The 13,341-nt window shown below is 34.7% G+C and overlaps 1 protein-coding gene across 12 annotated transcripts in view; it reads left to right on the forward strand.

The window, feature by feature from the left end:
* The window catches only part of scrib (scribble planar cell polarity protein), a 37,252-nt gene extending 24,383 nt beyond the window's left edge, over positions 1–12,869 (forward strand). For 5 of the 12 annotated variants that reach the window (XM_090181028.1, XM_090181036.1, XM_090181030.1 and 2 more), the window contains exons 20-39: positions 8–100; positions 166–345; positions 434–1,147; positions 1,212–1,322; positions 1,385–1,447; positions 1,515–1,631; positions 3,009–3,038; positions 3,784–3,900; positions 3,967–4,029; positions 4,091–4,327; positions 4,390–4,446; positions 4,528–4,608; positions 4,677–4,892; positions 5,563–5,730; positions 5,806–5,980; positions 6,046–6,190; positions 6,260–6,609; positions 6,674–6,732; positions 7,580–7,649; positions 7,754–8,386. In XM_090181028.1, coding sequence (XP_090037154.1) covers positions 8–100; positions 166–345; positions 434–1,147; positions 1,212–1,322; positions 1,385–1,447; positions 1,515–1,631; positions 3,009–3,038; positions 3,784–3,900; positions 3,967–4,029; positions 4,091–4,327; positions 4,390–4,446; positions 4,528–4,608; positions 4,677–4,892; positions 5,563–5,730; positions 5,806–5,980; positions 6,046–6,190; positions 6,260–6,609; positions 6,674–6,732; positions 7,580–7,649; positions 7,754–7,893 — 3,186 coding nt within the window. In that variant the 3' untranslated portion in view covers positions 7,894–8,386. Of the gene's footprint in view, positions 1–7; positions 101–165; positions 346–433; positions 1,148–1,211; positions 1,323–1,384; positions 1,448–1,514; positions 1,632–3,008; positions 3,039–3,783; positions 3,901–3,966; positions 4,030–4,090; positions 4,328–4,389; positions 4,447–4,527; positions 4,609–4,676; positions 4,893–5,057; positions 5,195–5,562; positions 5,731–5,805; positions 5,981–6,045; positions 6,191–6,259; positions 6,610–6,673; positions 6,733–7,579; positions 7,650–7,710; positions 8,387–9,549; positions 9,579–9,768; positions 9,988–12,652 lie in introns of those variants that run through there. The other 7 variants (XM_090181033.1, XM_090181040.1, XM_090181035.1 and 4 more) reach the window with 6 other exon arrangements.
* Positions 12,870–13,341: the final 472 nt, after the last annotated feature.

Genomic DNA, 13,341 nt, shown 5'->3' on the forward strand with positions numbered 1-13,341 from the left:
TTTTCAGATTTTATATTCGACATTAATCAGAGACCAGAATGGCCTAGGCTTCAGTATAGCTGGTGGTAGGGATGGAACTCCTTTCAAAGATGGAAGCGACGTAAGAGTGTATCTCGAACCTCTTTAGCTGGAATAAAATCTTAATTTATTTCCACTTTCATTCAGGGTGTGCACATATCTAGAATTGCTGAAGGTGGTTCAGCAGATCGAGATGGTAAACTTCGTGTTGGTGATCAAATTTTGTCAATTAATGGCGTAGATGTGGAGGGGGCCAGACACGATCAAGTTATTTCCATGCTTACAGGCTTGGAAAGATATGTTAGGCTTGTTGTACAAAGGGAACAGGTAATTTTTCCTCAATATTCTATATATTTATTTTGTTAAATAATTTTTTATTGTAACTGTTTAACAAATTTTTTATCCAATTGTTAAGGTTGTACCTTATGACCCAAATGCGCCAAAATTGGGAGAAAAATCACCCAAATTGTTTGGATTACCAAGACCCTACAGCGGCATATATAGTTCGGGCTCTTATATGGCTAACAGGCCATCTTACTTGGGTAGCTATCGGCGACCTGAAATAACAACGCCAACGACGACAGTGGCCAACCTCGTGACTAATAACTATACTAGTTCGGATAAACCCATGTACTCAATTTATACAAAACTCCCTGGCTTAAGGAATGAACCATATACCGCTGTGACAGCCAGTTCTACCACCACCACAGTTACATATAGTCATCCACCATCTTTAATTACGTCAACAGCCGGAATGAACTTGACAAACGGATCAGTGGCCAATAATACTAATGTGTCTTATTCTCACCCCCCAACTTCTACTTTTTCGACGTTTAAACAAGCCCCAGTTTCAAGTGTTTATCAACCTAGTTCCGCTTTGCAAACTCTCGGAACGACAAATATCGCTCAAACGCAAAGTAACGTGACTCCGTCATCTTTAAGGAAAGGTCCTTTAGTGACTGTAACAATTCAACAGCCAGACCCTTACGTGCCTTTAGGATCAGATCTTCCACCCACCCCTAAAAATTTGGGTAAGGTGACAGAATCTTTAACTAAAAGTACATTTACCGAGACCACCACCACCAGAGTTACCCAAAATGCCCATTCCATTACTGCTCCCATGGAAGAGGTAAGCTATTTTTATTTTTAATGTTTACTGCTGTTTGATTAATAATTTTATTTCTTTCGTGAAGGACATATCCTTAATTAAAGCTGGCGGTCCTCTTGGCCTTAGTATCATTGGAGGTTCCAACCATTCTTGCCACCCATTTGGTGGGGATGAACCTGGAATTTTCATTTCAAAGGTAAACATCATCAAGGTTTTTCTTAGAGTTCGTATTAAATATATTTCTTTTTTTCTTTCAAGATTGTACCTGATGGAGCAGCTGCTAATACGGGCAAATTGAAAGTTGGTGATAGATTACTGATGGTAAGTTAAAAAAAAACTTTGTTTAAATTTGTTATTCATACCTAATGAGACACCCATTTCAATGTAGGTCAATGGTGAAGATATTAGTAAAGCGACGCATCAAGATGCTGTTCTGTCTCTTTTGGCTCCAACGTATGAGATGACGCTGCGGATCAGGCACGATCCTCTGCCAAAGGGTTGGCAGGTAGGAAACCAATTAGTTGACGATGATAAGCTAGTCATCCTTTGACCCTTTATGCGCAAATCTTCTTTCGTTGGTCTACTATGGTCTGTTCTCATTTTCACCGATACGCTTATCTTCAAAATTCTACATTTCTTTGTTTTTAATTGGACTTTAATCACCTTTATTGGTTCTTTAATATTTTTTAAGCTTGAGCTAAGCGAAATCGCCATGGGGTAAACGTGGCTGTTAGATTTGAAGCCACCAAAATTACAGTTCAGTTATTGGCTAAATTATTTATTAAATCTAGCGGCCTTGTTTGGGATGATTAATGTGTAGATAACTGTTAAACTCGCTTAACTTTTAAATGACTTGCTGTGCCAAATTTCTTTACTTTTCCATTACTTAAAATGTTATCAAATTCTTAACCAGGGAGTATAAATGTAAAAATTTCTGAGAAATGTTTATACTCTTAATCAATAGATGAATCCACTTGAAATCTTATGTTTTCTTAAGTTAGGTGCCTGTAGATTTTCCACTTCACGCAAAAATTATGTATTTATATTTTCTAATTTGATAGAATTTTTATATTTTTGCCAACACGTAATTTGAGCTACTTTTAATGAAATTATTTGAATCTATTTCAAAACTATATTAGATTATTAATGTATTTACTTGATGCTTTAAATGTAAATTACGGGATGCAATATGAGCTTCGAAATCATTTATTTTAAAATACCGTATATACCTCTTTAATTGAGGTTCATTTTATAGTTTACAGATAAATTTTTTGCCAAAGTGTTGATTTTTTATTTAACCCGGGCATTGCTTTTTATTATTTATTACCACAAACAACCATTTTTGTTTTTCATTTTAATTTCGTTTAAAAGGAATCTCTTATTTATTATTGGTTAAAGTGCTATTGTGTCTGTAGGCACGACAGGGTAAAACTTCAGTTTATATTTTGCTTGTGTTGTTCTTTTGATTCGGTGGAAATTTTTTAGAAACAGTTTTAAATTTTTTTTTCCTACTATATAAGAAATTTTTGAGTAACGGTTTGAAAGATGTAAATGTATCATAAATTTTATGCTCAAAACTCGTGCTAAATAATAGCTGGGACAGGAAGATCTGTATTTTGTTTTTAATAACAAAATAAACATTTTTATACTGAAACAATGTTTAATACATTCAGTTCAGTATGATTACCTAGCCCTGTTTTTAAGTGGAATATTTAAGTGTAAACAAGTTGGCAAAATGGTATGTGTAGATATTTATTGCGTGTTTACGTTAGTATTCCCTCGGTGTGTGCTTTATAGTTTGTGCCAAGTATCTCTACTTTCTATCGCTCCTTTTTTTCTTCCTTTTCTCTCTTTACTCATGCTCTCGTTTCTTGTGTGGCAGAATTATTCGTTTGAGCCTGTCTGCCTCACTGTAAGTAGATCTCGAGCTTAGATCTTTGACCAATTTTTTACCTTTTTGTTTTTTTTTGCGTGATTTAGTGAAATGCTAAGCTTTATCTATTATTGTAGTAAACGCCAAAGTAAACGATAAGTGTTACGTTAAGTTTTAAAAAACATTGTGCTTTATCATTTATTACGTTCTTGTGTTTTTAGAAGTAATTGGAATCTAAGATCCACTGACAGTTTTATAATTTTTATTCTATTAATGCCCCTTCAATAAACTTTAATAAACTGTCAGCGTTCTTTTTTTTTTTCTCAATGATTTTAAGTTATTTTATAGTTTTTGCAGAATGGCTTTTTTTGAGGCATGGTATTCATAGTGCCTGTAGATTTTGAGTAACCCGTAAGGGTTTAGAAATTTTGCATGTTGATTTTGTTTACTTAGTTAATAGAGAGGTTACACCTGCTCTAGAAAACCAGTAGGGAGAATGTGTAAGAAAGTCAGTGGTGTAGGTGATGGAGATCAAACTTATTTAAGAGAGGGGTGAAAATTTATGACAGTAATAGCAACAAAACTTGCGATTTAATGACGTTTTAACGTAGAACCCCCTTTAACTATGCCACTGAAGAGTGTAGATCAGGCTTTACCAAGTAGAGTTTACATTTCTACCTACACGTTCTCACTACTCGTTCTCAAGTGTGGTTTTAAATTCTCTCTAACAAGACTTGGTTTTCCACTATTTAATCTTATTTGGGATTGGGATATAATTTTTCAGGAGTTTGTGATTTACAAACAGCCAAATGAGAAACTGGGAATGAATATCAAAGGAGGAGCGCGAGGGCATGCTGGAAATCCACTCAATAAAGATGATGAGGGAGTCTTCATATCAAGAGTATTCTCCTCTTTCTGTCAAATCCCTATATTTATTACTTTGTAAACGATGATGTTCATTTCTTAGATAAATCCTGATGGAGCAGTAGCAAGAGATGGGAGGTTACGCACAGGAATGAGAATTGTGGAAGTGAGTAATTGTAGTAAAACCACAGTTTCCAACCTAAAACTATAATACTGTTTGAATACAGGTAAATGGAATATCATTACTTGGTGCATCTCATCTGGAAGCAGTCAATGCGCTGCGCAATTCAGGGGATAAAATAAGCCTTCTAGTTTGCGAGGGGTACGATCCGGCTGATGTCGATACCTTGGTTAGCAATATAGAAAGTCCCAGTGGAGAGTTGGGAAGTAGAAACTATCCTTCTACTGCCATATCAACATCTTCACTTGACCGTGAAGATGATTCTACGGAGGCTGTCAGGCTTGTAAGATATTCATAGGAATGATACATTGTATATCATTTTTATAATTATAAAAACTTTTTAAGGAACAAGAAGTTTTAAAAGAAACTGCGGAGTGGGAAAAAGAAGATTTGGAAAAACTTGTTAGTGTAAATCTTATGTCTATTTTTTGTTATATTGTTAATTGCTTGTAGCTTCAGTCAATCCCTCTTATGGTTTTGTAGGAAAGGCAAAGGAAAGAAAGAGAAGCTCAAGACCCATCTCCATCAGACAGAACTTTGGCTAAAGTGGCACCAGAAACTGATGTATAAATACTTTGATCAATTGATTTTTATAATTCTGATATTTAAGCGAACGTTTTATCAATGTTTAGAGTGTATCCGGCGCTGTTGTTCCACATGGTCGTAAATCAGTTGATCAGAAAGTTTTGGAAGTTGTCAGAGCTGCTGAACAATTAGTGAAGCCTGTCTTGCAGTCCGCTAACTCTTTATCAAATGACGAATTGAACCTTCCCGAAGGGACAGTCAGAGAGCAAAAAACTACTACCATCATTATGACGAAACATGTTGTGGAACCTCAGACGAGCACGGTAGTTATTAATAATACTTTAAGTTCCCAAGATACACTAACTGATTCATTCTGATTTCACGCGTTATAAAAGCTGCAACTTTTGGGGTTATCTTAGCTATTTTTTTTTATTTATTCTTTCTCTTCGATATAATCCTGTTGTAAGCCAATTCTTCTTTTTTTACAGTCCTAACCTCTGCCAAAAACCTTCCTTTAAAAAAAATGTGAAATATGTGTTTTTCTATACCCTTCTGTGATATTTTAGTTGTGCTTTTTTATTTTTAACCCTTTAGGAGTACTGTAATTTTGATTTTTGGGGAAATATTTTAATTTAACAAATATATTATATATTGGCAGCTTAATAATAAGTAGATTTTTGATAACTAAGAAAAAAAAATACTTTTTAAAAAGTTCGAAAAATTATTAGAAGCATGGGCAGATTTATACAATGTTGATCAGTTGATGTTAGCTCATAAGCATGTGCTGTTTTTGTTTATATTTTACAATTTTTTTCATTTTTGAATACTGATTCTAATAATTTTCTTTTTTTTTTTTGCACAATTTCTTCCTTTGATTTGTATTATTATTATTTTGGTGATTGTCTAAAAATCCAAAAAAATCCTTCTCCCCTCTCTATTTCTGCTCGTATCCTCTTCCAATTATACTACATTTTTCCCTTGGGCCACACGCAGCCTGTTGGTTCAAGGCGCATCGGAGGTTATTCCCCTTCAAATAACATTTCCCCATTTCCACCTTCTGGAGGAGATACGGAATTAAACCTGAGCAGTGATTCATTGCTGGATCCAATTAGCCATTCCAGACTACCGGGTGCTAAACCACCTATTCCTCGTAATCGAACGGCACGTTTATTTCCATTATGTATACTTTGTTTGTTTCATTTTCTTAATAATTTTTAATAATGATTTGTTCATTAGACAAATGCGGATGATCTAGAAACATCTCAGCCCGAAAGGTTGACATTCAGTGAGAAGAAAAAGCGCTTCGAACAAGCGATGCAAACGTCTTCCTTACCAATTGTTGCCAATAGTGACTTCAGAAGATTCAGTTATCTCTCGGAGGATGAGCTAGAAAAAATGAAAGAGGAAGAAGGTAAAGTATCGCGTAATTTCCATTAAATTAATTTCAGTATTTGAATTTTAATACTTGCATTTCAGAGAAGAAAATAGCCAGTATGACCCAGGAAGAAATTCAGTTCTTTAAATCTATTGAAGAAGACTTCGAAGATGATACTGATGAAGTTAAGGCCTTAGGTTCTTTAGACAAAGTTGATGGAATGGCTATACAATCTCGAGAAGAAATGTAAGGTTTCACCAATTTCATTATCAAACTTTCAGTCTTTCTTATTAATTTACCTTTTCTCCTTAAAAGGTTAAATTCTACCGCTACAAGGCCAAACAGTTTGGGTATCAGTGGTATTCCCATTCCAGTTCGAACAGCCAAAGCCGAAAAGAGATTACAGGATAAGATCAAAAGAGAGAACAATAATTTGGATGATAGCGATTTGGATGGGAGCTATTCAAATTTAACGCCAGCCCAAGTGAGAGCTTTGAAAGCTGAGAAGAGAGCCGCTTGGAGGCAAGCAAGATTGAAATCATTGGAGGAAGATGCCATGAAAGCGCAAATTGTTATCACGAAAGAACAAGAACTGAAAGAAGCTATGGAAAGGAAACCCGTGGCTCAACGACTTTCAACGATTGACATTGATATTGATATTGACGGTTAGGATAAATTTATTTTTATTCATCATCCCTGAAATTGCTTTACATTTTCTATTGTTAAAAGGTATGGAGAGTGAAAATCACGTAACTCGGACCAAAAACGGAGATGTTGAGGAGGAAACAGTGAGTACCAACTTTTAACCATTTTTAACTGTTAAAGGTTTAAATAATATTTCCCCTTCAGCGTTACATTTTAGTACCATTATTGGGTTTTGTAACTTTTTCCTACGAAATAAGGTGTATTTTCCCCTGGCCCAATTTCATTGGTTTTTAACTTTGCAATGTTTTGGAGGAGTTTGTGCTAAAGCCATCATCTGAAGATTTTCCCCACTTGATCATGAAAGTGGAAGATGGGGAAACTCGGGTAGTGGAACGAGACATAATTGTTGATGAGAAAATAATCGTACGCAAGACTGAGCTATATATTGATGAGGAAACAGGCTTATCTAAGCTACGGACAGTAGAATTCGTAGAGAAAGTGGTTGAAAAAGAGGTATTTAATAACTAAACCACTGGAATCATCTTCTGCGGCCTTTTATTTTGTATGCATTACGTGTATATGCATCAGCAAAATATTTTCATTTTTAATCCACGCACCATTTCCGTTGGTTTTTTATTTCTCCCAGGCATGAGTCCTGTAACTTCATACAAGTTGCGCGTAGATTATCCACCTTTCTTTGATGTATATATTTTCCATAGTTAGGCATGTCTATGTTTTAGACGCACCCTTTTAATAACATCCGACTAGTTCAACGGGTATTACTAAAACCGGAAGACTTAATACCTTTTGAAGGTGTCATTGTAGATATTTGGTTTATATCAGTACCGCAGGGAATGTTATAGTTAAATTTTTTCCACGCTTATTTTAAGTTTTTAGTTATCTCAGAGATACGCTTGCTTTATTTTAAGAGCATTGTTGTTATTTTGAATGTAAACATTTTGAGGGGCTAATTTCATTATCCACTTTTAGATTGAAACAACAACCGAGAAGATAATTTCGCTAGAATTATCGGAACAAAGTGACGATAGACCTGAAAATGGTGAGTATAGTACTATTTCTTGGTCCAATGGTGCAGCTCGTTAAATGTGATTAAATAAAAGATAAAAAGTGACCGTAAAAAAATTGGTGATGGTGGTGGTCAAGGTGTTGAGGAAGAAGCTAACTTAGCAGAGTGCAAAACGGACGAACTTCCGTCCCCAGTGACTGATACCCCTTCAACAAATAGTGACGCTTCTACTTCTATTAGTCGGAAAAAGAAGAAGAAACGCTCCAAAAAGCGATAACTTTTGTATATTTCCACCCCATACCAAGGCAGAAATTGTTTATCATCTATTTTTAGTGCGTAAGAATCATAATTGGAGACAGACTCTGATAATAATGGAAGATTTAAATATCTCCCTGCTCTTACATGACCAATTTTTCAACCGTTTTATATTTTAAAGATAATCTGAACTAAAACAGTTTGGTGTGCTGTTTTTTATGGGTAGTTTATTGTTAATCAGTATACATTGATTTTTATACCATGTTGAAGAGAAGAAAAAAGCTTTTTCTATTAAATTGTTAAATATAAAGAAAAATATCAAAGTATAGGGATATCACAACAGTGTGGTGCATTATCAAAGATATTTGCTCATATACACTTAAAGAACTTGAAGAGATCTCATCCTGAAGCGGGGTGGTATTTGTGTTTTAATGCGTAAAAATTTTTTCCAAGGAATGGAGGTATTGTAGCCAACAACTAAATAGACTGTTAAAAGCCTCCTCCCCCCCCCCCCCCCCCCCCCAAAAAAACAAACCAAAATCTGTGATCTGACGTTTGTACGAATGTTTGCTATATTTTTAAAATATAAAAAAGTATATGATAGCAGAAATAAGGGTGCGCCTGAGAAGTAATACAGGATTTGAGTCACAGATTGCCGAACAACAAAATTATTTAAAATTTGTGTTTTTTTTAACATCCTAATTTTTAATAGTTTTAACCACTAAGAGCAAGTAGACCTTGTTTTTAGACTGATGTTCTTAATTATTATAAGCACTTGTTTAATTTGCATAGTTAAGCAATTTTTTTCAGTTATATATAATTTTAACGTCAAGTAAAAACAAACGTGGTTTCTATATACTTCAAATTATAGCTTAAAACCATAGATATGATTTAATAACTACGCAAAATGAAATTTAATGTTAAAAAATTTTAGTTAACTCTAAAATATTGGATTTTTAGTGACCATATTTTAAACATTTACGGAAAAAAATTATAATTAAATTTAATAATAGCTGTAATATTTTATTGTTTTATTTTTACTAAAGGACCAATTTTGACCAAAATGTAACTATTTATTCATGCCTTTTCAAATAGAGTTTTATTTATATATCCCGCAAGTGATTTAAAATTATTATTCAGGGCACGTTTCAGAATGATAAAATTTTCTTTTCAAGCCATGGTTATGAATTTATTAAGTAAATTCTATTCACAAGCAATGTCAAAATAAGTAGCCCACTGTACTATAGAAAACCATTTATTATTAGTTTAGCGTAACTAGTTTTGCGTTACTTAATATTTACCCTGGTTTTGTGATATCTCGGTTATTCGTATTCATTTGCATATTAAAATATGCGTAAAATTGTGCCTAATATCATATTTTTATGAAGTTTAAAGATCATAATTTCAGTAGATTAATTGTACATATCATCTGCGATTCATTTAAATAGAAATTGTCAAAGTGGTTTATTAATATAGGTTTTTATGGGTACTTGGTTTTTGCGGTTTATTTAAAAAATTCGCAGCATGAAATAAAATTAGAAGGCACTTTCGGCAGTCAGGTTTTTGTTATATTTGATGAAACGCAGTTTATCACTGAAAAAAATGAATTTCTCATAAAATTCAAAAATAAAATTCCTGGAGTAAAAGTGTAAGAAAATCGCTTTTTTTTTTCCAATAGCTTTGCTAAATTAAAAAATGCAAGTTTCTATGGCGATTTTCTTTGGGCTGTTTCAACTGCTCCAAATCATTGCGTATTCCATTGGTTTATCAAGAGTACTTCCTGGAAAAAAATTTTATTTGGGGCTATCGAAGATGGTTCCCAGAGAGAATCGCATTGCATTAGGCTATTGAAAAACTTCCAAGATAGAATCGCGTTTTATATAGGGTTATCTATCAGATCCCAGAGACAATCTCATCAGAGCAAATCCAGGAGAGAATCACATTTTACTTTGGGACGTTGCTCCGTGAGAAGTCAGCTAACTTCTTGCACTCCGTTGCCATGAGGTCAGTGTTATTTGGAACAAGTTTTGATTAAAAAAAGTAAGTTTTTTGTGAGCAAATGTACGTAGTTTGAGAAGAGGAGTTGCGAATTATTTATATTTTATTATATTAGAATCTTTATCATTATTTTGACCTCTTTGGAAATAATTAATTTTAAAATTGAGGGTATTTAAAATGAAGTTAAGCGATTTACTGATGAAATAAATCGTTTCGAATGTATCTTGTTTATTCGTTCGGAAAAGATAATAAAACCTTACTATTCATATATTTCAGATTTTATATTAAAATTGGCCCTGAAATACTGCCCTCCGCGATTCGTAAAATGTCTACAGGGAAACAAACATTTTCAGGTAAGCCATTAGAGGTTTGATTTTAATGCTTCATTTACACTAGTCACTAGATGGCGACAATTAACAGTTACTGATTTCTAAAATAAAATACAAGTTCTAACATTATTTTAAGCCATGCTTTATATCAAAATGTAAACGAAAGATCAACCCGTGAAGACTTCGACGTAGAAACGATTAATATTTAACCGTGTCAGACTGTTGGCGCCATCTGGTAAGATTTCGGGTATTTAAAAATCCACCTCTAATGGCGTTACCTCCGCAAATGGTTTTTCTCCTTTCGTATGTATATCGGTCTTTTGAAATCACGGGTACGTTCAACAACTTTCTGATTGATACCCGATTACATATCTAGATAACTATAACAGTTGTTGAATGATTTTTGATCCTTCCGGTTGTGACGTCCCGTATCAAATTAACCTGTTCGACGAGCAGGTTTTTCTGATATGTTTAATAAAAGTTTGGTTGTTGAACGGGCACGTAGAAGAGTTTTGTTAGCCTCCATTTTGATTGATTAATTTTATACGGATTTTCAACGTTTTGGAGTTCAACAACCTTTTACGTCACTATAAGCAATTGGTGTTTTTATAAATTAACGTGGCCTTCTGGTTTGAATGTGGCTATTGACGGATTTTGAAATGACGTTTTAGCGCGCGACACTACCGGTACATGTCTTGGGCACACAGCCTTCTTTGCGTGCTTTTTTGACCATAACATGTAGAGGTATTTTCTCGCGCAAAATGAATATTAAAAGCCGTCAATTACAACTTTAACTTTGGTAATATTACGAGCGCGCGAGAAAACTCAGATTTTCACGTGCGCGTGTCAAAACTATTTATAATAAATCTATGACATCGTGACGTAAGAGCAACATAAAAACAAGCTCGGCAAGCGTAGCTGAATTTATAAAAAGAACTATCGGAACGAACGGTAACGCAATAAGAAGTATTGGGTTATTTTCAGTGGCGTAGGAACGGGGGGTACAGGGGTACAAGGTACCCCCCTTGAAATTGGAAAGGGGTGCCAAAGTGGTATGAAAAGGGCACCAAATTGTTTTTGAAAGGGCGCAAAAAGGATGCTGATGAGGGGGTGCCAAATTTAGCATCCAAGCTGTACCCCCCTTAATCCAAAACGTTCCTACGCGCCTGGTTATTTTACGCTTTTGTTTGTTGAACGCAGCAATGCTTCTCAGCCTTTCAATCGCTACCCATAGAAATCTGAGAAGTCACTACCTAGTTTCGTTTACTGTGATCTATTCCTCGATTGGGAAAAGCAAAGCAGCCGATAAAATATGTACATATTTGCATAAAACCAATATCATTTAACAACGTCTACGCGCAACACCATTTTTATCACTTAAATAGTCATTCAGTTTTGCCTTTGGTGGGAAAAGGCCTAACCTATCTCTAATTCTAATTCCTGCAAATAAAATTTCTGATTTTTCTTCGGTGGTCTGGAGAAGTTTTAGCGCAGCAGCAGCGTATAACACTTCCGATTCATGGAGTTGATTGTTGGATAGTTGTTTGCTCTCCTATTGTTCACCCACCAAATATTTCCCCCATACATCATCCAGCGATCGTTAACAGTGATCTTTCATGTTCTTCTTCCTCTGAGCCCTATCATAATTAACCCTCTAGTCAATTTAAAATACGTCATTCGGTCGCCGTTCGTTGTGAAGCCAAAGTTACCACCGAATGACGTATTTCAAATCGACTAGGTCTTTCTTGAAAGTCCCTTTAACGTTGCGAAGTGACGTAAATCCGTTTCCGGTTTCCATATTGCGCGATACATATTTCCAGTGTTTCTTTCAGGCATCTCTCCTGGGGGGGGGCGAAGTACATACATGGATCATTAGGAACGACCGAAGTTTTATTAAAATAATCTAAAGGTAATTTCGTACACCGGCATTCAATGTAATTGGATTAATTTGGTGAAATATGGTGTACCTATTTAAACTTTGAAGCCGGTTGATCTTTATTTATGTAAGAACAAAAAGTTGAGAGAAACAGATACCCGTTTACTCACTCAGAAAAAATTGGTTTTCGACTAGAAATCATGTCAAATATCCTTACATTGGGTTGCGCTTCAAATGACTGATAAAAAGGAAGTTCTGTCAATATAAAAACCACATTAGCTTGCGAAATATCCAAAAAAAACGCTGAGATTTGAAATATCGAGTTGTTTACATAGTGGTCTGGGTTTTTAACTGGGTCGTCATTACTTCGTAATTTATTTTAAACGTTTTCTCGACCGATTAAGATGTTTAATGCAGTTCATCAATTGGGTTCGTTTGTTTTATTTATAAAGAGCCGTAACTATTCCGTCTACCATCATTTATTGATATACGAGCTGTGGTTTAGTCATGTGGCTCTCTGTGCTTTGTGAATGGTAAGTTTTTCGCTTCTTGTTAATTCATTTTTTATTGGTGTGCAGTCATTGATTTCCTGGGTGTGCGAGTCATTATGTGATATTGGAAATTGGACGGTATTGGTCTTTTTCATGCGGCATGTGTCACAACGTCAACAGGGAGTCTACGAGTCGTCCACTACCAGATGTCGAATATAGCTATTCTACGGTATCTTCATCAAGGGCGAGTGTTGAAATAACATAAGCGTTAAAGATGCGGCAAGTATTTTGTAAGCGAGAAAAATACAAATACCCTCTGTAGATATTTGTTTCATTAAAATTTGCTTCATTAAAATTTGCTTCGTAATATATTTAACTGATAAACTTGTTCTGTAAATAGGGTTAAATTCAATTGTGCATTGTTTTAGTACGTTTAACTCGCTAACTTACTTACTCTAACTACTTAATTTATATTATTCTGAATAAATTAAACTCGGTTGTTTCGTCTCAATTATTTTAATTAAAATTCAAATTTTATACCGGGCGGAATTGAACCGGGATTACGTTTTTAGTAAATAACTCTGAATTGCGGAGATATATCTTTAAGGGTCATCTCGAGAAATTTATACCACTAGGGACAATTCTTCCGAGGAGAGGTATATTTTGGCTTGCCAACTTGTTCAATTTACCAATCCCAAACAAAATCGGTGTGTAACACCTCGGGTAGTAACCTTGTAAGCGCTCACTATAGATTTGTGATAAGTGACAAACAGGTG

This window comes from Leiobunum rupestre, chromosome 7 (genome assembly GCF_980474605.1).
Source record: "Leiobunum rupestre chromosome 7, qqLeiRupe1.1.hap1, whole genome shotgun sequence".
In the NCBI taxonomy this organism is placed as follows: Eukaryota; Metazoa; Arthropoda; class Arachnida; order Opiliones; family Sclerosomatidae; genus Leiobunum; species Leiobunum rupestre.